The sequence below is a fragment of the Delphinus delphis genome, chromosome 8 (genome assembly GCF_949987515.2).
Source record: "Delphinus delphis chromosome 8, mDelDel1.2, whole genome shotgun sequence".
NCBI classification, from domain to species: Eukaryota; Metazoa; Chordata; class Mammalia; order Artiodactyla; family Delphinidae; genus Delphinus; species Delphinus delphis.
In genome coordinates this window covers 34177967-34204138 of record NC_082690.1, presented here as the reverse complement: position 1 = coordinate 34204138, position 26172 = coordinate 34177967, and the positions used below count along the sequence as shown (strand labels likewise).

Below are 26172 nucleotides of genomic sequence, written 5' to 3'. Positions count from 1 at the left end.
GATTCTCTAAGTTGGTATGTTATGAACTTGGAACTTACACTTTTCATGATGATATAGTAACACGAGTTCAGGTTTAGAATTTAATTGTGATATCTAATCTCAATTTAAAGTTTCATGGAGAATTAAAAATCAAAGCCTTTATCAGATGAATCATCTTGGTGACTTTGGTAATAGTTTTCCCCTTCAGCAGCATTATTTCATTTAATTCTGTGCTCTGACAGTTTTCAGGAGTAAAATTGGCAATTATGTAATGTCAAACTGGCACTCTTTACTTCCTGATGTTAGGAAATAAGCATCAGACCCAATAGAACACTACTATAATTGCCTCACACTAAGAAAGTTTTTTCTCACAAAAATTAATGAAAAGCCCTTCAAACTTGTATAACTAGGGTCCTTTCTTGTCATAAAGTGGAACGAGTGTGACTAAATTAACTCTTTATTTCAAACCAGAATGCCCTAAAGCACTCTCTTACTGTTTGTGCTAAAGGAACAGTTGTTTTTTATTTCCAGTGCATCATGGACCAGTGTCCTCGTAAAACACAAAATTACGTGCTTGGATTTTGCAGTAATCTCAAATTGCTCTGAAAGTTTTGAAATGCTTATTCTCACTTTCCGTACTTTTTCTCACATACTGGGACTAACAGACTACATGCAGTAGCACTGCTCCAAGTCTCCCTATCTGTAGACAATACATCAATGTAGTTGTTTTGGTTAGAAGACATTATAGTTAAAGGGTTTGAGATGCGGAAGCTGTAGATGTTGGGTTGACTGTGAAAGTTTTTTGGACATGATGCAAAATGATCACTAAAATGCCAACATATTTTATATTTTACATGCCTAGGTGATGCTCATTTGTTCCTTAGCAATATGCAAGTGAATAACAGTTTGATCCAGTTATCTTGGCAAACATTTATTACTACATAGGTGGTAGAGGGCTGCTGGCTCAGCAGGTCCGGTTCCAGGACTTCCTCTCTCGTAACTATCTACCTTTGACCAGCCTGCTGCTTTCAGATGTTAAAATGGTAAATCTGATTACCTGCCTATCTATTCTCTAATTAGAATATCATAAATAGGTTTTACCAAAATTTCTTGAAAAAGACCGATTCTTTGGTCATATATACAGTATATGGATTTGACTCAGGACTCTAAGGAAATGTTTGAATACTGAATAATTATTCCATATTTGAGAGCCTCACTGTGAGGGCACCTGGAGGGGAGCTCACATTTTGCTGAGTGGAAGAATTTGTGGATAATGAGGCCTGTTCAAACCTGCATCTGGTAGAGGAGGTCCCATCCTCTTGCCTGAAGAGTTTTTATTCATTTTAACTCAATAATACTTTATTTCTTGAGGTTCCCCCCCCCCATTGTTAACACAGTTGTTGAAAGCTTTGTGAGTATACAATATCTTGTTCTAAACAAAAAAGCTTTGGATTACCTAGCAAAATTCTTGTGTACATAACCTTCAAATATGCCCTGTTCAATTGCTACTTGGTAGTTTATCCATTGGATGGTGCCGTGGTTTGCTTACCCATTCCCCAGCTGTTGGACATTTGGATCAAACTAAAAGCATAGTTCCTACCATACGACCCAGCAATCCCACTACTGGGCATATACCCTGAGAAAACCATAATTCAAAAAGAGTCATGTACCAAAATGTTCATTGCAGCTCTATTTACAATAGCCAGGACATGGAAGCAACCTATGTGTCCATCAACAGATGAATGGATAAAGAAGATGTGGCATATATATACAATGGAATATTACTCAGCCATAAAAAGAAACGAAACTGAGTTATTTGTAGTGAGGTGGATGGACCTAGAGTTTGTCATACAAAGTGAAATAAGTCAGAAAGAGAAAAACAAATACTGTATGCTAACACATATATATGGAATCTAAGGGAAAAAAAAAAAGGTCATGGAGAACCTAGGGGCAAGACAGGAATAAAGTCACAGACCTACTAGAGAATGGACTTGAGGATACGGGGAGGGGGAAGGGTAAGCTGGGACAAAGTGAGAGAGTGGCATGGACATATATACACTACCAAACGTAAAATAGATAGCTAGTGGGAAGTAGCCACATAGCACGGGGAGATCAGCTCAGTGCTTTGTGACCACCTAGAGGGGTGGGATAGGGAGGGTGGGAGGGAGGGAGATGCAAGAGGGAAGAAATATGGGGACATATGTATGTGTATAACTGATTCACTTTGTTATAAAGCAGAAACTAACACACCATTGTAAAGCAATTATACTCCAATAAAGATGTTTTAAAAAATAAAAATAAAAGCATAGTTCCTTTAATAATTTCAGGGCTGGATGGGTGGACAAAATGCAGTGTTTTATGCACCTGTCTGATGTTGGTATCTTTTGTTCTAAGATACGTGACTTCTCCTCTGAGTCAGGCTGAACTGATCATAAAGCCCTTTGTGGCACTGACCTTTTTTTCTGAGAGTTCCTGTCCCTCTAAATGATAACATCTACTCTTAGGCTACAAAACTCAGGTAAATCTTCAACTCTAGTGTCTCTCTGTAGCCTGGGACCAAGTCTGTCCATTTATCTTGTCGATTAACTTTGAACCCACACCTTCTCTCCATCTCCACAGTCTTGCAGTGACCTCCTAACTGTTCTCTTTTCACCTCCAGGCTTGTCCAGCTCAGTCCATTCTCAGAGAGCTTCCAGCAGCTCCCTGCAGTGCTTGCTTGGTTGTGCCTCTCCTGTGATGGCCCTGGCCGTGCATGGCATTCAAGGCTCTCACAGTTGGGCTCCTCTCTTTTTAGCATCCTCTCTTATGATGTTGTCTTCCTGCTCCCATGGCAGCTTCCATCTCCATTTTTCTCTATAGCTACCTGTGTTATTTTTGTAGCTTTAGCGAGGTAAACTTGGCATGCATCAAATTGCACATACTTAAAAAGTACAGTTTGATCAGTTTTGCCATATGTATGCACCTGTGAAGCCATCACCACAATCAACATAATGAACATATTCATCACCTTCAAAAATGTTCTTATGCCCCAATATAATCCCTCCCTCCTTTAATTCCCACTTACCATCCACCCCTCTTCCCCTTGCCTAGGGATTTAAAAAGAAAAAATGAATGGATTTATGTGCTGTTGGTATTATTTTTCTATAAGGGACAAGTATTCAAAGCCCCTTTCTACTTGGAATCTTTGAAAGCATTTACATTAAGAAAATCTGACCAGTTCACTAAGACATATTGATTGTACTCTTGCTGTCACTGAGTAAGTCCTGTGGGGAACAGAAAATGAGATGAAGAATATGGCTTCAGGGTGTTTATTCTGTAATGGAAGGCACAAGATTAACTCACACAACTAGCAACCAGTGATCAATAGTAAATATCAGAGCTGTAAATTGAGTGATGAATGGAGATGGATGTAATGGGGTGGTAGCAGATTATTGCTGTTTAGACATAGCATTCCACTTTATCTGGATATGTGGTTTGTATGTTACCCACCTCTAGGCAAACATTAAATTACGTTCTAGTAGACTCCAGTTTAACCAGGAAGAGCATGGGGTCCAGAGTCAGACAGAACTATGTTGGAATTTTATGCTACCTGTTAACTGGGTGATTCTGGGTAGGCAACTTTCTGAGTTCAGTCTCCTCATTTATAAAAGAGAGATATTTACATCTGTCTCACAATAATATCGCAGGAATTAGAGATAGTGTATGTAAAATGTCTCTGTTATCAATAGTGGTGCATAATAATACCACGGTGCTTCTAGGAGCCCTTACTATTCTGTGTAATTTATATTTGTCTCATTTAATTCTTAAGACAACTCCTGAAAAATATCATTCCTCTGAAAAGAACAACTCCAATCACATGTCCTATTGATGAAGAAAGTAGCACCATCTGCAGCTCTTAAGCTTTATTTTCTTTTATGTAAAATGTACTTTATAATGTCTGACTTTAAAAGTTCCTAGATAAAATGTTGGCACTTAGTAGGTATTCAGTGAATATTAATTCCTTCCCATTCCACAGACATCATCTCAGCAACCTCAGATGATCACTGGGTAAAAACTTGTTTTGTTTTGCAACTTTAGAGCTATAATAAATTCTATTTACCCAGACTTTTTTTAGGGACTTCAGAATTGCTTGCCTAAGAATGTCTGCCCCGGCCTGGTGCCAGGCAACTTTAAAGAAAGCAGCCTGTGTGTGCAGCACACTTGAAGATTGAATGCATGAGGTTCTGAACTTAAGATGGAGGCAGGAAAAAACACCTTGGGTCTAAAATGTCATCAGAGTGTTGCAGCAGCTTTATTTAAAAATTACAGTTAATATTGCTTCATAAATCGCTTCCTAAGTAGTAAAGTCACTATAAGGATTTCTATCCAGCCACTTTCCACTAATCAGCTCTAAGCCTGTAAGTGTTTTACGCCACATGTAACAGAGTTATCAGCAAGTATTGTTAAGTATTATAGTGTGAAATGGTCCCAAAACAGAATTGAAGTTAATTGTAGTAATCCTTTGTGATTATCAAGTATATAGCTGCACCCCATAATTTTAAAATCTGGAGTGGTTAAAGCTAACCATGACACCAAGGGCACTACTATTATAGAAAAAAAATTCAAATGGCTCATGAAACACTTTTCTCAAGTGGTGCATTTCTACAATTCAGTTTCTTGCTTTTGGATATATGGTTGTAAAACCAAGCCAGCAATAACATTGTACATAATTGTTGCTAGAGAGATCCAGGTGTTACGCCAAATGGGACCCTACATGAAGAAGCTATAGGAAACAAACTCCATTTTCAACCCTCTCAGCCCTCTACGGCATTTGGGTGCAGGATAATTGGCTTCCCTGGGGAAAAGCTGAAGGTTTTCTACCCGGGTCATGAAAAAATTGAACTTATGGTGCATCCCTGTGCCCTGGTGAAGCAGCATTAAACAGTTCTTAAGACTACTGGATGATTAAGTGGCACACTGTGGGAAAGGGTTGCACACCACAGCAGGATTGTGTTTATGGGGAAAAAGAAAGTGAGCAGTTTACATATACAGCTTTTAATATAAATGGTAGAAATTATTTTCCTTTTACAGAGTACTTTGAATTCACTTTTTTCAGATTAGTGTTAAGAGGAAATAACTCTATGATCAGTAAAGTCTTAGAGAAAGATGAGTGATTCATTCCTTCTTTCACTTAACAAATCTTTATTGAGGAAGAACTGTATGTCTGGCCCTGTTCTAAGGATTAAGAATATACTAGTCAGCAGGACATCACTTGTTCCTGTTCTCATAGAGCCTTAGTGATGGAGACAGACAATAAATTGGGTGAATTAGTAAAATGTTAGTCATATCAGTGGTAAAGTGAAGAAATAAAGTTAAAACAAGAAAGAGACATAAGAAATATCAAGGTGAGGGTGTTGTGATGTTAGCTATCTCTACCGAAAAGGCCATTTTATAAAGGTGACATTTAGTAAAAGACCTGAAAGAAGTGACATTGTCATGCAGCTATCTGAAGGAAAAGTAGTCCAGTTAAGTGCAAATGCTCTGGGGTAGAAATGCATTCACTGAGTGCTGAGATCAGCAAGGGGGCCAGTGTAGCTGGAGTAGAGTATATGAGGCAAAAGGCAGTGAGATCAATACTGAGGAGCCAGATCATGTGGGGCCTTTGGCTTTTATCTGGGGTAATGTGGGAAACGACTGGAGAGTTTTGAACAAAGGGGTGAAATGACCTGGCTAAATTTTTAGCAGGGTATTTCTGGCAGTTTCAAAAATAGAGGACAAAGATAGAAGTAAGGAGACCTGTTATAGTACCTCAGACTGTCATTTCTCATTCTTCCTACCTCTATGGGATGCAAGTATACCACTTTTACAGATGAGATAACTGAAGTTCAGATCTAAAGTAACTCTTGAGTTTACAGAGTGAGTGTCGGTACTGTAAATAAAGCCAAGTTGTTTGGCTGCAAGACACTCTACCCTACACCACTCTTGCTCCAGACTAGCCTTTCTCACTCACAGTAAGCATTCCCAACTTGCATGGTCTATGGAAATACTCAGTTGTGTTTCATAGCATCGAAAACTGTACAAACTTCGGTACAGATCATTTATTAACAATCTGTAATGTTTGTTTCCTTACACTAGGACCGCTTGGTTTTACATGGATTAAACACTATTGTACATATGATAAGGGAAGTAAAACATTTACAATGAGTGTTTCAGAAATGAAATCCAGTGGGAAAATGGTGAGTTGTTTTTGTTTTTTAATTGAACTTGTTATTTAAATAATGGAAGCAAAACAAACAAAAATCATATGTGCTTATTTTTCTAATAAACGTGCTCACAATTTTTAAAAATTGAAAAGTCAAAAATTTTCCTCTTGCTTTAGTGACCTTGAAGACTTATAAAGAGTGGCCAGGATTTTTCTTTTATTTTGGCTATGGAATGTTTATAAGCAGTTATATTAAATGTAGGGACACCTTGGTAGGTGTCATCTCCTATCCCTGGCAGCAGAGTTGTTTGCGTTGTTGGTTGGCCAGCAGCCCATAGAGACTGTCAGTGGCTGCTCCAGGCTCACGGTGTCTGCATCTTTCTTCCAGGTGGTCTCTTGTGGGAGCCCGGGTTTGCCCCTGCATGCCACTTCCTTTTCTGCACTGTGTACTACTTGCTGAAATGCTGGCCAACAAAGTTTCTCAGAAGAAATCAATCAATGCTTATTTACCCCTAAAGTAAATCAGTCACTGAATGTCTCGCATGGGTAGTGAACAGTACAGAACAAAGTGTACCTTATATGCGGAAGTGCTACAGAATACAACGCCTTTATTGCATGTAGTGTACACTCTTTTTGTGAGTTAAGATATGAATATGGCAAACAGTTGGACCTATGAATTAAATAATTGAACCGTCATCTAAGAATCCTAGAGCTGGGAGTTATCCTAAAGATTACTTAGGCTAGCCTCATTTTACCTGATTAAAAAATAAAGACAATAGAAAGTAAGTGACTTATTCAGCTAATTTGTGGTGTAGATAGATCATGGCAGCGGTAAATGTTGATCTAACTTAGACACATACTCAAATACATCAGCTGAAACTTATTGTGCTTGGGCATTCATTAGAGTCTAATAATTCAAAGTAAGAGACATAAAATAAAGGAGAACATACCAGAGAAAAAGAAACCTTAGATTGCTACCCTCACAAGAAGTTATTAATGCTATAATCATGCCTAGTTTCTACTCTAAAAGTTTCATAAGAAAAAATATTGCCAAAAGTCAGTATATGTGACAGTCAGTGAGCTAATAATAAATAGACCAAGCTAGATTTCTATTAATAAGAGAGATTTGCAACCAGAAACAATAGAATTAACCAGGCATTAGGTAAATATTCCCCTTAAAATTGACTGGCATTTCAGGTATAGAAGAGAATTATGAATTGAGCCTATGTTGGATCCTGTCAAAAGAGGTTTAGTTTAGTTTTAGCAGCAGACTACTAGTTGGTTACCAGCAGGGGAATCACGTGGTATGCATGATAGTAATAGCATTATAGCAAGTACCTACTAGAACTTTAATGTTTTGGTAGCTCTCTTTTTTTTTTTTTTTTTTTTTTTTTGCGGTACACAGGCCTCTCACTGTTGTGGCCCCTCCCACTCTGGAGCACGGGCTCCGGACGCACAGGCTCAGCGGCCATGGCTCACGGGCCTAGCCGCTCCGCGGCATGTGGGATCTTCCCGGACCGGGGCACAAACCCACGTCCCCTGCATCGGCAGGCGGACTCTCAACCACTGCGCCACCAGGGAAGCCCTTGGTAGCTCTCTTGAGGTTTTGAGCCGGCTATCATTTAATACTCTATGGCTCCAATACAAACACACACACACACACACACACACACACACACACATATTATAGTATAATTTAACATTATAAGTAAATACGTTGAAGGGTACTAGACAGGCATGTCACAGAATTCTTTGAATAAAACATGTATATGTGATTAATTTATTAATAAATGGTTTGGTGTATTACAGTTGGGCAGTTAACATTAGGCAGAAGTCTTTTTATTTATAGAAACCGGGTGTGATTATTATCTTTATACATAAACTGTACTCTAAGTTGTCATTTTAATATGGAAACTTTAGGTGGTGTATTTAATATATTTCATTTCACCTTGTCATCATGTCAGTAATGTGCTCCACTTCTTGTTTCAGAATGGCCTTGTTACTAGCTCACCAGAAATGTTTAAATTAAAATCCTGTATCCGACGAAAGACAGATTCAATTGATAAACGATTCTGCTTTGACATAGAAGTAGTCGAAAGGTTTGAACTTTTCACTTTACATTTTTTAATAATCTAAATTATTTGTTTCTTTCTATGTATAGATGTAAATATGAAACAGCATAAAGTGCTTGTTTTTCAGTCTCTTTTTTAAAGACAATATATATGTTTATTTCATTCTTTCACTTGTTTCTTCAACAAATAAGTATTGCATGATGCTTTCAAAAAAGTAAATCAGACACAGAGTGCTACCAAAGGGTAACATCACTCAGAGAAGAATCTGGATAATCAGTAAAGATGACTGCCTTAGGGGAAAGTGCATATTGTGGACTGAGGTCCCCATCAAAATGAAGAAACCTGATGGCATTGTTCATGGCTCCTGGGTCAGCCTTTTTGTATGGTTTTGAAATCTAGTGGCCTTGTTCCCAAGGAATAATAAGACACAACTGCAAATTCCATAAGCTTTCTTTAGCCAGTGAAAATCAGTGCCTACCATGTACACAACACTGTTCTGGGCATTCTTAGCCACAGAATATTGGGAGAGACATAAAGGTTGTGCATTCAAGCTTATCATCTAGTAGAATTATTTAGCTCTGTTCCTTTATTGTTTCAGTACAAGTAGAATAGAAACAAAATAAGGAGGAGTATGTTTCTTGATCTCTGTTGCATTCCATAATCTATTTTTCTTCCCCTGCATTACCACCATGCTTTTCTGAATATCTCTAGCTTTATGTGTGCGTGCGTGTGCGTGCGTGTGTGTGTGTGTGTACACTATATATATACTCTGACATACTATATACACTGTTATATACTATAGCTTATGTACGATAGCTTGTTAACTATTTAGTAGGGCATGGCCTTGTTCTTATGCTTCTTCAAAATAGTGTTAGCTATTTTGGCCCTGTGTTCTTATGCTTTATAGATCTGCTTATTAAGTTTCCCTTTCTCTCCAAAACATCCTTTGGGATTTCTGACTGGAGTTCCATTAAAGTTATTAAATTTCAATAAATTAATCAATGGTGAGTTGAACTCTCCCAAGGATTTTACATATCTTTTACATATATATTTTTTTCAGATTTGGTTTCAGGTATATTCTTTTTATTTAAATTTTGAATAAAATTCTTTAGTAGAAACTCTTTTTTTGTTTTATGGTTAAGATTGCCACAGAGAAAGGCTATTAATTTTTTTTATATATCAATCTATATCCAGTACAGTTGTTGAACTCTTGGTTTTAATAGTTTTGTGGTAGGAACTTCTGTTTTTTCTATGTAGATAAATACCAACATGTTAGTGATTTCTCTTTTCTTTTTTTCGACACTATCTAGATATATCCATGGAGCACACTGTTAAACTCTGTGCTTTAGTTGTTTCATCTGTAAAACAAGGATAATCAGTACACACATCAAAGGGTTGTTGTGAGGAATAAATGAGATAATAAAGGAGACATACTTATAACACAGTGCTTGGCACATAATAAACAGCCAACAAGTATTGATTGTTGTTATTATTTGTGTTTTACACTGGCTTAAATTCTCCAAGATAAAATTACCTTGATCTTTATAATACATTTTCCCTTTTCCTATCAGTCTAATGAGCTGTTTTCCTGTTTACGTAGAGATATATGCCTTTATCACAGTTTTAACTCACTCCAGGCTTTTAACCACACAATATTTAAATGAAATTTCCTTCTTCATGTACCTTTTCACAGAACCCTCTAGTTTTCTATTTATCTTATGGACAGCCTCCACAATTAATTAGATTAATTTCACTTTTTTCTGAATTTTCTATTTTTCTCTCTCTTATATTGGTTTCCTTCCTCCCTTTGCTTGCTCGTTTCTTGAAGCACATCCTCAAGTAGCTATCTCAGAATGGGTGCATGGGAGAGAGTTGTTTTTATACATATTAATTGTAATATTGTGATCATTGTATATGTAAACACTTTGGTTTTAGTGTCTTCTTAATAATTGACTAGTTATAGTATAAGGCTTTCCATATTGCTATATACTCATTGTAATTATTTTTAGTGACTAGTTGTACCACGTTGGGTCATAATCTTAATCATTCTCATACTGTGGAATGTTTCTGTGCTTTTGAACTTCTGTGAATGTAGCTTTTCATCCTTTTTGGTCATTTCAGGGGAAATAGTATGAGCCTAAGCTCCTTCAGATAGTCTTATACCTAAAACACTTACTGATTTCATTTTTTAAATTTCTTCTTTCTTCTTCTCTTTCCTATCTTTTTTTCTCTCTTTTCATTTCTTTTTTCTCTTTCCTGCTTTTTCTTCAAATTTTACTTTTAAAGTTAGCTAAGAATTTAAAAATAATAATAAATGTGTAAAGGCATAAAAGTAGTAAATTGAATATATAAAATATTTTTTAATAGGCACGGAATCATCACATTGCAAGCCTTTTCAGAAGCTAATCGGAAACTCTGGCTTGAAGCCATGGATGGGAAGGAACCGGTAGGGATATGACATATTCTGTAATTTAGATTTTATTGTTCTAATAATTGCAAAGTACATCTGAAAAAAATTTTATATGTCTATAGTGTATTTGAAAATATTAAAATAGTAAATCAGAGGAGTAGAGACCCCTACTGTTTTCCTAGTGTTGCGTCACTGGCACATAACACCAACTTCTGAATTCATTTCCCCAGGGGACTTCCAGGACTAATTTAAAACCCTAAAATTACTTTTAAAAATTACTTATAATCATTAATTTGGCTACATTGATTAGATTATTTTATTTATTTAATAATTCTTGAGTGCCCACTCTGCAAGGCCTGTGCTAGGCTTTATGAGCAGCATGATGAACAAGTTTCAGGGAAAGAACTAATCCTGGTCCTAGACCATTGTTTAAAAGTCTCCTTTGCTAAAACTGTTTGTGGCTTGACATTTTCCCTCTATCCAGATCCCCATTTTTATAATAGTTATTTTGATGTTGACATAATTTACTTAAAATTATCATGGAGGCTTATATAAAAAAGGGAATAAATCATTGATGACTTTTGTGAAGAACACTGCAATAAATGATTAGAGAGATGAGCACACAGAGCAAATAGGATGCACCAGCCTGTCCCTTGAAAACTATCTTTTAAATGGCAGAGAACCTGTGACCATTCTTCTGAAAAGTACCTATTGCAACAACAGAGCTACACAAAGTGTGTTCCCCAGACTGAGTCCATCCTACAAACCGTTACCAGGCTTCAATAAGATGAGTGCAGAGATTATGATTAAGCATCTGGAAAATTTTATAGCAATGAGAAGTCATTTTACATCTGTTGAATTTAATAATAAAAAATTTGGACTCTGTATCTATTCTTTATCATGTGTATTACCTTTAAATTTTATTGTAATTTATAAAAATGTCACTCAGCGACAGATTAAAAATTAAAAACAAAGGAAATTGGTTCTTTACCACTAACAGTTGAGGAGCAAGCCCTGACCTAGAAGAAATTTAGAAGACAGTGTGATAGCTCAACAAGTACAAGTTAGGATTGTACACACTGAGAAAAAAACACTAAGCAGATAATTTAAGGAAGGAACAATCAGGTGAAATCCATCATGAGATACTTCCGAAGAAGGGAAATTATGCATCATGTTGGAGAATAGAATGAGATGCTTAGATCAGAGGGAAAGAGGTAAAACTTTGCCCAGGGCAGGACAGCCAGGGATGGAAAGGAGTGGGAGGCAAGATTGGAAGTCGGGCTGGGGAGATGGCATTGTGGACACAGTAGTTGTAAGACCTTGAAATCAAGACACTCCCTTTGTGTATCAGTGTACCAATATCACCCTGGTAATCTTCTGTGCTGGGTCATTAATTGAAAGTAACTGACTGGCTTCCTTTGTTTTTTAGATTTATACTCTGCCTGCGATTATTAGCAAGAAAGAAGAAAGTAAGTCATGCTAATAATTATTTCAAATGTTATCACATAGATTTTTTTTTTTTAGTTGAAGTACCATAACATATTAATTTCAGGTGTACAACATAGTAATTTAATCTTTGTATACACTGTGAAGTGATTACTGCAATGTCTAGTACTATCTGTCACCATACGATTGTCCCCCTTCATCCATTTCACCCACCCTCCAACCCCCTTCCCTTCTGATAACCATGAATCTGTTCTCTATATCTGAGTTTGGTTTCATTTTCTTTGTTTGTTTTGTTTTGTATATTCCACATATAAGTAAAATCATATGGTATTTGTCTTTCTCTGACTTATTTCACTTAGCATAATGCCTTTGAGGTCCCTCCATGTTCTTGCAAATGGCAAAGTTTCCTTTTTTGCAGCTGAGTAGTTATCCACTGTGTATATATAGCATGTCTTCTTTATCCAGTCCTCCACCAATGGAAATTTAGGTTATATCCTTATCTTGGGTATTGTAAATAATGCTGCAATGAACATAGCAGTGTATATACCTTTTTGAATTAATGTTTTCATTTTCTTTGGATAAATACCCAGAAGTAGAATAGCTGGATCATATGGTAGCTCTGTTCTTAAACTTCAAAATACCTTTGTTCTATTTTCCATAGTGGCTGCAGCAATATACTTTCCCACCAATAGTGTACAGAGTTTCTCTTCTTTCCACATCCTCTACAAAACTTGTTATTTCTTGTCTTTTTGATGATAGCTATTATAGCAGGTGGGAGGTGATATTTCATTGCGGTTTTGATTTGCATTTCTCTGATGATTAGTGGTGTTGAACATCTTTTCATGTGCATGTGGGCCGTCTGTATGTGTTTTGGAAAAAAATATCTACATAGATCCTTTGCCCATTTTTTAATCAAATTGTTTTTCGCTATTGAGTTGTTTGAATTCTTTATATATTTTGGATATTAACTCCTTATCATATATGATTTGCAAATATTTTCTCCCATTCAGTAGGTCACCACTATATATATATATATATATATATATATATATATATATATATATATATATATAGTTTTTTTTTGTTTGTTTTTGTTTTTTTTTCTGTACGTGGGCCTCTCACCATTGTGGCCTCTCCCTCCATGGAGCACAGGCTCCGGACGCACAGGCTCAGCGGCCATGGCTCACGGGCCCAGCCGCTCCGCGGCATATGGGATCCTCCCGGACCGGGGCACGAACCCGCGTCCCCTGCATCGGCAGGCGGACTCTCAACCACTGCGCCACCAGGGAAGCCCTCACCACTATATTTTGCTGATGGTTTCCTTTGCTGTGCAGAAGCTTTTCTGTTTGATGTAGTCCCACTTGTTTATTTTTACTTTTGTTGCCTTTGCTTTTGGGGTCAAATTCAAAAATTCCATGCCAACACTGATATCAAGGAGCTTATTGCCTATGTTTTCTTCTAGAAGTTTTATGGATTCAGGACTATTTTAAGTTTTAATCCATTTTGAGTTGATTTTTGTGTGTGGAATAAGATAGTGGTCTAGATTCATTCCTTTCCATGTATCTGCCCAGTTTTCCCAGCACCATTTATTGAAGAGACTGTCTTTTTCCCACTGTATATTCTTTATTCCTTTGCCATAAATTATTTATTCATATATATATGGGTTTATTTCTGGACCCTCTACTCTGTTCCATTGATTTATGCATCTGTTTTTATGCCAATACCATACTGTATTGATTACTATAACTTTATAGTTTAGTTTGAAATCAGGGAGTTTGATACCTTCACCTTTCTTTTTTTTTTTTGACTTTTTTTTGGTTTGTTTTTCTCATGATTCTTTTGTCTATTCAGGGTCTTTCATGGTTCCATACAATTTTAGAATTATTAATTCTACTTCTGTGATAAATGATAGGGATTGCATTGAATCCGCAGAATGCCTTGGGTAGTACGGGCATTTTAATGATACTCATTTTTCCAATTCATAAGCATGGTATACCTTTCCATTTGTTTGTGTCATCTTAAATTTCTTTCATCAGTGTCTTAGAGTTTTCAATGTACATCTTTCACCTCCTTGGTTAAATTTATTACTGGATATTTTACTCTTTTTGATGCAGTTGTAAATGGGATTGTTTTCCTAGTTACCTTTTCTGATATTTTGTAATTAGTGTATAAAAATGCAACAGATTTCTGTATATTGATTTTGTATCCTGCAACTTTACTGAATTCATTTATTAGTTCTAAGAGTTTTTTTTGGTGGAGTCTATAGTTTGTTTTCTCTATACAGTATCATGCCATCTGCAAATAGTGACATTTTTTCTTCTTCCTTTCCAATTGGGATTCCTTTTATTTATTTATTTTTAGCCTAATTTCTGTGTCTAGGACTTCCAATATTATGTTGAATAAAAGTAGTGAGAGTTGACATTCTTCTATAGTTCCTAATCTTAAAGGAAAAGCTTTCATCTTTTCACTATTGAATATGATATTGCCTGTGGACTTGTCATATATGGCCTTTATTATGTCAATGTATGTTCCCTCTATACCCACTGTGTTGAGAGGTTTCATCGTAATTGGAAGTTGAATTTTGTCAAATGCTTTCTCTGCATCTATGGAAATGATCATATGAGTTTTATTCTTCATTTTGTAAATGTGTGTGTCATGTTTATTGATTTGTGGATGTTGAACTAGCCTTGCATCCTTGGAATAAGTCTCACTTGATCATGTTGTATGATTCTTTTTATATATTGTTGAATTCAGTTTGCTGATATTTTGTTGAAGATTTTTACATCTATTTTCATGAGGGGTATTGGTTTTCCTTTTTGTGGTGCCCTTGTCTGATTTTGGTATCAGGATAATGATGGCCACATAAAATGAGTTTGGAAATGTTCCCTCTTCTTCAATTTTTGGATGAGTTTGAGAAGGATAGGTATTTAATCTTTGGATGTTTGATAGACTCCATGGGTGACACTCTCTGATCCTGTACTTTTGTTTGTTGAGATTTTTTGCAATCTCTTTACTAATAATCAGTCTATTCAGATATTTTATTTCTTTATAATTAAGTCTTAGAAGATGACATGTTTCTATATTCTAGGTTATCCAATTTGTTGGCATATAATTGTTCTTAGTAGTCTTTCATGATCCTTTGTATTTCTCTGGTATCGGTTGTAATTTCTCCTCTTTCATTTTCGACTTTACTTATTTGAGCCCTCTCTCTTTTATTCTTGGTTAGTCTAGCTAAAGATTTGTCCATTTTGTTTATCTTTTCAAAGAACTAGCTCTTGGTTTCATTGATTTTTTAAAAAATATTTTTTTAGTCTCTGTTTTATTTATTTTCACACTGATCTTTATTATTTCCTTCCTTCTACTACCTTTGGACTTCATTCGTCTTTTTCTACTTACTTTAGGTTTAAAGTTAGATTGTTTGAGATTTGTCTTTTATCTTTAGGTAGGCCTGTATTGCTATAAACTTCCCTCTTACAACGGCTTTTGCTTTGTCCCATAGATATTGGAATGTTGTATTTCCATTTTCGTTGTTCATATTATTTATTGATTTCCCCTCGGATTTCTTCATTGACCCATTGGTTGTTCAGTAGCATGTTATTTAATCTCCACGTATTTGTGATTTTTCCAGTTTTATTCTTGTAGGTCTAGTTTCGTACCATTGTGGTTGTAAAAGATGTTTTATATGATTTCAGTCTTCTTAAATTTATTGAGATTTGTTTTGTGGCATAAAATGTAATCTATCCTGGAGAATGTTTCATGTGCACTTGAGAAGAATGTGTATTCTGCAGCTTTTGGATGGTATGTTCTATATGTGTCTATTAAGTATATCTGGTCTAATATGCTGTTTAAGGCCAGTGTTTCCTTATGGAAGTTCTCATTGTGTTCATCTTTGTGGAAGTTCTCATTGTGTTCATCTTTTCTTCCAAGAGGTCAGTGAGCATCTCTATGTCCATTACTTTAAACTCTTTAGCAGGTAAATTACCTCCATTTCAGCAAGGTTTTTTTTCCTGGATTTTTATCTTTTCTTTTGTTTGGGACATATTCCTCTGTTTTCTCATTTTGCTTATCTCTCTGTGTTTGTTTCTACATATTAGGCAATACAGTTACCTCTCCCAGTCTTGTAGGAGTGACCCTGTGTAGATGAACCTGATTTTTCAACCCTGCCCTGTTTGTTGTCTCTGAAACATTTGTAATTATCTAAGCAGTTTAATTTTTTTCTTGATAAGTCCCAGAGGTTGTGCCAAGACCTATCAGTGCTCCAAAGGGAGGGATCTAATTCCACCCCTAGTTTCAGGCTATTTGGAATGAAGACCCTCAGGTAGAAGCTTTTAAAGAACACACATATATATAGTATTGTGTGACCATGGTTGTAACTCCCTACTGACCTCAAGACCAGGTGATTTGGAGGTGTCCCCTTGGTGACTGTTGCAAAAGACAGGGCTTCTCTCTGGGAGGTGCAGGTGATCTGTCATGAGGCCAAGGGATAGTGCAAAGGTGGCATCCCCCAGTCTATATTCCCCCAGAGCTCCTCCATAGCTTCTAGATGTGTGGTAAACTTGAAGCCTTCCCCTCAGGCTTAAGCTCTGGGACGAGTAAATAGGGCTTTTTCACAGGAAGTCTGGGGGTGTGTTTCAGTATGCTGTCAGTGTCTTAGGGGTGGTTCCATACCATGAACTGTCTCAATTATTTCAGAGCCATAAGGCCCAGAAATGCAAGCCTCCCTGGACACCATAGCCAGGTGCTCAAGGGCTGTCTCGTACGTGGAATGCATGTGCCTTCTGGCTTCAGTGGGCCACGGGAGAGCCTGGGGTGGGACTGCTGGCTGCATTGGTGCTGCAGAAGCACATGATGGTCACAGTGAGGCTGATCTTGGGTGGCCTCAGCCTGCAGCGGCTTGAAGCAGAATTTCGGTTGCCCAACCAGAGATTGAAGTCAGGCCATGGCAGTGAGAGTGCTGCATCCTAGCCACTAGACCATGAGGGACAGTGGCCAGTGACAAAGCTCCTGGCCTTGAATTCCCACAAAGAAACAGAAAGTAGTGAAACAAGTAAAGTGTTTATTAGGAGGCAGAAAGGTACATGTGAATAGACTCAGGCAGACTCAGAGAGAGTCGCACCCTCTTGGTAGTTTGAATCACTTATATGGGGCATTTCTTCTGGCCAATCATCTTGTTTTGCCTGGCTCTGAATCTGTATTTGGTTTATCTCAAGGTCCTCCCATGTGTGCGCACACATCTCTTAGCCAAGATGGATTCTAGCAAAGAGGCCTATGGGTAGGTTGACATCACTTACTATGGAGTGACACCCCCTCCCTTTTGAACTCCAGGGAGCCTTTCTGTGCGTGTATAGTCAGGAAGGTCTCCTTGACTTCAAGAATGAAGAATATGTGGTCTCTTTATTTCTTTCTTTTTTTTTTTTTTTTTTTTTTTTTGCAGTACGCGGGCCTCTCACTGTTGTGGCCTCTCCCATTGCGGAGCACAGGCTCCGGACACGCAGGCTCAGCGGCCATGGCTCACGGGCCCAGCCGCTCTGCGGCATGTGGGATCTTCCCGGACCGGGGCACGAACCCATGTCACCTGCATCAGCAGGCGGACTCTCAACCACTGTGCCACCAGGGAAGCCCTCTTTATTTCTTATTGGGGCAGGGCTCAGCTTCTCCTCCCTCCTGTTATTGTCTTCATCTTGGAGTATCTGTCCATAGAGGACAAACTCCAGCTGCTCAGCCTGGGGCCCATCTATCTCCTCCCTCAAGGCCACAGGAACACATGGGGGTAGTGTGAGATAACGGGCTGCAGCAGAACTACAGGGATACGTGAGGGTGGGGTAAGACCCCCTGGCTTCAGGGGGACCAGAGGAGAGTGTGGAGGCAAGTCAAGTCCTTTAACTCTAGCATTGTGGAGTGAGAGCACAAAAATGGTGCTCACCAGCACCTCTGTCCCAGGAGAAAGTCCCAAAGACCTCTGTAGACCCTTTAATCTTAGCTAATGAATCTCCTTCATGTATGGTCTAGGAGCTTTTCAAACTTGGTTTTGCACTGGGTCCTGAGGTGAATGAGTCTGCACGTGAGCTCTTTAAGAGCAAACTTTTCTGTCCCCACATCCTTTTGTTGGTTTTCAAAGCCAAAAGTTTTGGGCACTCATCTCTCCAGTGCATGTTGTAAGTGTTGGGGTACCTGATGTGGGGCACAAACCCCTAGCTCCTCAGGGAGAAGTTCCATATTTGTGAGATCCCTTGTGCTTGTGGGTTGCTGTGCCAGAGGTGAGGTTTTTGGTGAGACTGCACTTCTGACTCTCCTAGCCATCTTGATGTGGTCCTTTTATCCTTTGTTGTGGAGGTGCTGTTTAGCTAGTTTTCAGGTCTTTGTCAGATCCATATGTAGTTGTAGATTTGGTGTGTCCATGGGAGGAGGTGAATCCAGGATCTTCCTATGCTGGCATCTTAAACCAACCCCCATCATGTAGTTATTTTTATCACAGAGGTATTATGTGATATTAAAAGTTAACTCTGGAAAAATCATAGTAGTGCACCTTTGTTCTGATGGTACTCAGCAAATTTGAAATTTTCATTCAGAGTTTCTCATGTTAAAACCACTAACTACTGGGCTTTATAGTAACCAAAATTATTTTATTTATTTGGCATTTATTACTTATAAGTATGTACCCTGCTTTATCCCAGAAAGAGATTTGAGGCAATTGATATTTTGTTTGATTTTCTTTTTAATGGCAATAGAGGGTTTCTTTATCTTATTTTCTCTGCTCCAATTTACAAAACTGAAGATATGAACACTGCTAATTTTAGGGGATTGTGCCCAAGATTGTGAAGTGTAAGGACATTGTCATAACACATGGGATATGTAGGAAAACATGTTGTGGCTGTATTATTACTGAATTTGTGTCAAACCATTCTGAATGAACACATTTTATGTATTTTCCATCATATTCTGAATCCTTTTTAGTCATCTGCCACCTTTAATCGTTGGTTAGTTTAGGGTATCTTCATATGTAATTTACATATACAAATTATTTGACATTTAAAATCAAATTTTATATGTTTCTAAGGTTATGTGTATATCCTTTAAAGCACTTTCAAATTTTATTTAACTCAATTGACTTTCATGATGTCTAAATTTATTTTTAAAACAGCCTTAATAAGCCTGACTTTTGGATTGTTATTAAAATACAAGTTAGAATGGAGTAACAATAAAAACTGGGAAAGCACTCATTTGAAAGTAATAAATATTGAGTGTATTCAAAAGCCTATCATTTTATCTGGATGAAATGCTTCCTAGTGATTAATTTCAGAAATTATCAAGAGAAAATGCATAATTTAAAATACCTTTAATGTTAAAGAGTTAAAATAATATTTCCAGTTTTTATTCTTGTGTTCATTTCTTTTTTGCCAGTCAGAGTGATTAGTATAAAATCTTTCATTGCCCACTTTTATCTAATCAGGGAAACATTAACCAACCGACAAGAGGTTTGTAAGTACTGAATGTTCATTCTAAACAATTACCTAAAAAGTAATCTGTTGTGTAATTTGCATTTGAGTAGAGTTTGAAATGTGTTTTCTAACATTGGTTTCATTGTTCATATCCAGTATAAAGATAGTCCTTTCAAATTCAAATGAACCTACTCAAAGACAAATCCTTCCTGAAAAACAAATGAATATATATATAAGATATTGAATAGAGCTTTTGAATGGGGACGTGGTCAAGTCATTCAGAATATATTTGATACTTAATGCACCTTGGAACTAGTTTTTATCATAACTAGGTAATTTGAGTGAGAAAGTTATCAAATGTACTTATGCTGTGATGGAGGGAGTTTGGGCTTCTTGTAGTAAAAACTCACTCTTCTGGAAATCAGCTTTCCTGTAGTCTTAGGCACCTGAAACATCACTATGCCACCATGTGTAATTATAAATTGATACGTTTTTCAGAGAAATAGGTGTCTGAGAGTCCATGTGTTTGTATGATTTATCACATTCTGGCTCTTGATATGAGGTATCAGTTTTCCACCCAGTTCCCTGAACAGGAGGTGACAGATTCCATCTCTTCTCCATAGTTCTCCATGCAGGCCTTTCCTGAGATGTGTGCTCAGCACATATTTGCTCTTATTCTTATTCAGTGCCACTAGGCTTTTATTGCCCAGGGGGAGATTTTGATCATGAAAAAAATCTTTAAATTACCTTTGCTCTATTAATAGGTAGTACTTGAAGTTATAAATCTTAAACCTATTTTTGAGTTTTATTTTTATTATTTTGTCTTAAGCCATAATTTTTCTTTAATCCTATTTTTAATCAACATACAGCTCTTATTTATAAATGTACTAATTTTAAAAGTAAGTCATTTTCACTTCTTTATTTTTCCACAAATTTGATAAAATTCTCCCACTTATACATTTAATCAATCAAGCCTCTATAGACATGTCAAATTATAAATACAAAACTAGTAAATTTCATTCTCTCAAACTCAACACCCTAATGAGACAAATTTGTGATTCTGGCAGAATATAATCTTCCTAAACACGAGGCATCTTTTGTAGTCTAGTAAATTTGCTTATAAATGCAGAAAATAATACCTTTTTAAGTATTCTAAACGTTCTAAAAAGTCACATGTGAAATTGTGTAGTCATTTCAGAAGGTCTTGCTACATTGGTATAAAGCCAAGTTATCCAAAATTACACTTGTTTTGAGTTGTTTTTAAACATTCTTGGAGATTCATATTTGCTTACCTGAACAGAATCAGTACTCTGTTTTAAAAGTCAAGACTATGGCATATGCCGCCAATAAAAGAAACTCTGAGTAGTAGAGGCACAGGATTGATTGCACCTTCTACAAATAAGCTCCCCCTTGCTGTGGGGTGGACTTTTTGGTATTGCCAATTTGCGTGAGGGAGGCTTTCTAAACATTTTCAATCCAACATGCAATGAAGTGCCTTTCCAAGTCCTCAGAATTTAATCTTTTTTTTTTTTTTTTTTGCGGTATGCGGGCCTCTCACTGTTGTGGCCTCTCCCGTTGTGGAGCACAGGCTCCGGACGCGCAGACTCAGTGGCCATGGCTCATGGGCCTAGCCGCTCTGCGGCATGTGGGATCTTCCCGGACCGGGGCACGAACCTGCGTGCCCTGCATCGGCAGACGGACTCTCAACCACTGCGCCACCAGGGGAGCCCAGAATTTAATCTTTTTGCATATAATTTTGAACAATCTACTATATCAAGGCCTAAAATTTATTAATGGACTTTTGAATCTCTTCCTCAGGCTGTAATTTTACCCCTTTCTCTTCTATCATGTCTTATCAGCCACTATTTTTCCAGTGATTTAATGACTCCTAGGACATATCTTTATGCTAAACAGTATTCCAGATTCAAGCACTTGATCCTATTAAGAGTAACATCATGTTTTCTTCCTAGTAATAGGTCCAGAATTTTATTTGTTTCAGTTCAAAGTTATATGCCAGTGATTGTGAAGTTCTCAAACCTCTTTCTCTGATCTTGAATAAATCATGCGAGTTCATCATGTTATGAGTTCAGCATCTTGTGTCTTCTTTATGTTTGCCCCTTCCATCATTTTTCTACACACCATTTTGTTTTCTGAGATCTATGTCCCTTTTTGACACTTGACTCTCCCCCAAGGTGGCGTTATGTCAATTTTAGTCTGTAACTTCTCTCACAGTTGGTATTTGAAACCAGTACCAGCCTTGATCCATTTGCCATCTTGAGAAGTGCTTCTTTATAGCCTTGGTAATTCAGATGGATTCCACTTATCTTAAATTATTCCTGTTATCCTTTGGAAACTCAGTTTTGCTGGGCATGTGTGTTTTTGAACTGTGGAAGATAACAGTCAAGCTTAGGATGGTAAAATCTAAAACTCAGATTAAAAAAAAAACTGTTTTGAATGTCAGCAATTGGGAGTAGTCTGTGCTTTCACTGAAAACCCTAAAAGCAACAGACAGATGAAGAACTATCTAGTGTCCTAAAATAGGGCCATATTGTGAATATACAGAGGACATATGCTGTTCAATGGAGAGTGAAACTATGCTGTGACTGTAATGGGACTCTTTACAAGCCTAACCTGAAAAAGTCTCCCTACTTTGTGGTTACTCTTAATTTACCATTTTCAGAATCTAGATGCTGTAAATGAGACTAGCATAATTTAGTAGTGAAGGAAGATTTGACTCGTCTTTATGAAAAAAGCATCAAGTTAAAAAGCTAGAGCGTTGGTCAGTTACAGGATATTAAATCCACAGATACTTTTCTGGTTGTAAAATATACCACAGTATCCTTTTCTTGAAATTATAAGACTTTGGGAATGGATTTATTTTGAGAGTACTTACTACGCAGATTATCCCTCAATTAAGATTAGAACTAAAAAAAAAAAAAAAAAAGATTAGAACTAAACTGTTCCTCAAGCCGTGCCATTGAAAATATAATTCCGCCATTTGAGCTCATTTTTCAAAGAAGCAAATTATCTGTCTTGAGACACCTTTTCTGTCGTGAGACTTTCATCATGGGACTAGTTGTTAACAGGGACAGAGGCAGTTGCCTTTTTTTCCTAGGCTTGCTTTCTCTGGCATTGTCTCTTGGTGCCCTGAGCCTTGTCCCCACTCATACATACATTTGATTTGGTGGCTTTTCAGCTGGTCCCTCTACCCTATGTCTTGGAGAAATTGGGAATTGCGAAAGGAAAGGTTTCTAGTTCTCATTCTCTCATGCAATTCTGTTCAACGATACTCCATTTTGGAACTACTTTATTCCAATCATTGTGAATAAGAAAAAGGAAGTTCTTTCAAATGATGTTTCTGCTATTAAAAGTCACTACTCATCTGTGTAGTGGTAAAGTCTCCTAACATTCAGTTCTCATGTACAAAATCAAAGGGATTGGACTAGAAGATAATTTTATAATTTCCCAACAACTCCAAATTTCTACCACTCTGTGTTTCAGTGGCTTTTCCCATGTGTACCCAGGGAATGTATTCTCCCCAGCAACAAACAGAAAAAGTGAACTCAATCTTATCCTTGGGAAGCGCCATCTGTCACAAATGTTTTGGCACTTCCTACTGCTATTTAGATAGCTCAGCTCTTCTCCCCAAGGCCACTGAGCAAATACAGTTCTGTTTCCATCGCTGAGACCCAGGAAGAGGGTCAGAGCTCAAGTCTTCTTCATGGGCAGAGCAGAAAGAGAAAATAGTTTGGGCCGGGGCTGTGGAGAGTTAACTACTACCTTTAGGGAAAAGAGAAAATGTCCTGTGGGAACCACAAACGCCATTAAATGCACTCATCTTCTTTTCCTGTTTCTTTCAAGCCACATATAGTATGATATTAGTTGTCTGTGATAGGGGCCTTTTAATCTGAAATGGCAGACTAGAAATGTGAATTGGAAATTAAAGACAAGTGCTACTTTGTTTTGTCAACCCTGAGAATGTATTGTAAGGCCAAGTAGATTACATCTGTAAGGACATGCTGGGTTTTTAATTACTAGGAAATTGAAGGTACAAGGACTTTTGCTTTGTTAGCTGCATGGAAAACAATTCTTTCTTTTCTTTCCTCCTCATGGCTTTTTGAATTCTGTTGAGATTAATAGCTTTTGTGCTGCTAAACTGCCTTATGGAAACTTTACTTGAGTTTCAATAAAAACTTCAGCCCTGAATAGTTGCTGGAGGGAAATAGGAATGTTTCTATTTAACTTTTGATTGAATAAATTAAGTTCTTTAGTTAGCCAATCTTCTTCTTCACCCCCAAAGGCCAGGTATCATTAATATTGTAAGATGTCAATTCCTGGGAATTTGTGGTAGTTGTATTTTGCATACCCCTCCGGTCCTCTCTACAGAGAGAAACTGGGCTGAGGCAAGAGCCCTGGAGAGGAGTTGACAAAAGCAACTCCTGTTAGCTGATAAGCTCTATCCCTTGTAGAAGCCAGAGAGGGTACTTGAGCAAGCCAGCTACAAACCAATAACTAGCCAGCTATGGATCAGTAAGCACGTGTTGTCTGCCTGCTCTGGGCCAGGCACTGAGCCCTGATTCAGTAGTTCGTACTTCAGACAGATGCATATGCTCCCCTCTCTACCGCTGCAGCAGGAGTACTTGCCCTCCACTAAAGAAAGAATCAGGATAAATTATCAGCTTTTAATGGTGTGATTTTATTTAGTAAGAACCTCTTCCACTGACTTCTCATTTGAACATTAAGGAGTTCCCAGGTTTTCTTTTTTAAGCCATAGAGACCTATTTTTGCTGAATTCTCATTAGCACTAGCATACTAAGTGTAGTAGTAACCCCTTCATGGCTTTGGAAGGTGGAAAGGTTTCCTTTACCGAATGTGTTTGTCTCTGACTTCCCTCAGAAGCACCCCTCCTTATGACTTCCTCCTCCATCACTCACTGGGAGACAGAGGGTGCTAAAGCCTGTTTAAGCTATATCGCCGCCTTCTCCTCAGACCTCAGCAGAAACTGCTGAGTGCTTGGATGAAGGCACTGTTGATCAGTAGTTTGTTAGGTAGCCATGAAGGGGTGCTGCCTTTTTATATGAATGGACAAATCAGCAGCCAGAAACTCGGATGAATACCAGTTAAGCGAGGAAAAGCGAAGTGTGTAGGATTGGCTTTATTCCATTTAGTCCTTTTTGCCATAACAATCTGTTTAAGTTGTACATGATTAAATCAGAACTGGCCAGGTTATGCTGTGGTCTCAGAGACTTAACCACAATAAAGGTTCATCTCTTGAATATGCGATATGTCCATTCAGGTCAGCTGTGATTCTCTTATACATAATTTTTACTCTAAAACCCAAGCTCATGTAATACCTTCTCTCTGTAACATTGATGATCTTGTACCAGAGGGGGGAAAAAATGGCAGGCTTCCACAATACATACCAGCTCTTCCTAGCTGATGGATAATGACATTTGTGACTTCCATTCATATTTCGTTGGCTAGTGCATATCATATGACCAAGTCTGTCTTAGAGGGAGCTGAGAAACATAATCTTCCTGCAGGAAGGAGCAGCAAATATGAGTGAACAGTAATCCCAGGCTACTACAGTTCCGTTCCAATGAGAGGATGTGTTTGTTCATTGTGATTATTGAAGTTTAATGAGAGCATAGGGACATATATGTGAATATCCAACTTGTTGTCTCTTCAGTGGTCAGCTAGATTCACAGGGCCTGAGTGGTTTATGCCTGATCTCCATTTTTTTAAAGAAATAGATCACTGTGGGCTTCCCTGGTGGTGCAGGGTTTAAGAATCCCCCTGCCAATGCAGGGGACACGGGTTCGATCCCTGGTCTGGGAAGATCCCACATGCCACGGAGCAACTAAGCCCGTGTGCCACAACTACTGAGCCTGCACTCTGGAGCCCACAAGCCACAACTGCTGAGGCCCGCATGCCACAACAACTGAAGCCTGCGTGCCTAGAGCCTGTGCTCCGCAACAAGAGAAGACACCACAATGAGAAGTCCGCACACCACAACGAAGAGTACACCCTGCTCACCCCAACTAGAGAAAGCCCACGCGCAGCAACGAAGACCCAATACAGCCAAAAATAAATAAATAAATAAATAAATTTATATTAAAAAAATAGATCATTGCCCTGGCCCTAAATATTTTTAAAATAAGTAATATAGTATGCCTCTGAAAAATAACACTTCTGGCAGATAGTACCTCAAGCCCCGTGACTTCAGCCAGGCCCCAAGAATACATGTGATTGACATATGTAGATTTTATATTCTCCTCTAGCCAATAATGATGATGATGATAACAGCCAACACTTCTGCAGCACTTACTATATTCCAAGTACTGTTCTAGGAGCTTTGCAAATGTTAACATATTTCATCTGTGAATAGCCCTGTGAAGACAATACTACTATTATCCTTACTGTATAGAAGAGGAATCTGAGGATGAGAGAGATTAAAACTGTGTCCAGTAATACAGCTGCTAAATGGGAGAGTAACTACTGTCTCTTTCATCTGGTTAGTACTAGTGGCTGACCCTTTTTTTTTTTTTACCGTTTCTTCTTTTTCTCAGTGATGTGTGGATAGGAGCACATGGGGAAGGAAACTAGCATCTGATTAGGTTTGTTCCATTGTTTTCCACTCTTCAG

At 37.7% G+C, this 26172-nt stretch overlaps 1 protein-coding gene across 2 annotated transcripts in view; it reads left to right on the top strand.

Moving 5' to 3' along the window:
* ARHGAP42 (Rho GTPase activating protein 42) overlaps positions 1-26172 on the top strand; it is a 284843-nt gene that overhangs the window by 224223 nt on the left and 34448 nt on the right. For both annotated transcript variants that reach the window (XM_060018066.1, XM_060018067.1), the window contains 4 exons: positions 6094-6194; positions 8150-8259; positions 10600-10678; positions 12072-12111. In XM_060018066.1, coding sequence (XP_059874049.1) covers positions 6094-6194; positions 8150-8259; positions 10600-10678; positions 12072-12111 — 330 coding nt within the window. The remainder of the gene's footprint in view (positions 1-6093; positions 6195-8149; positions 8260-10599; positions 10679-12071; positions 12112-26172) is intronic.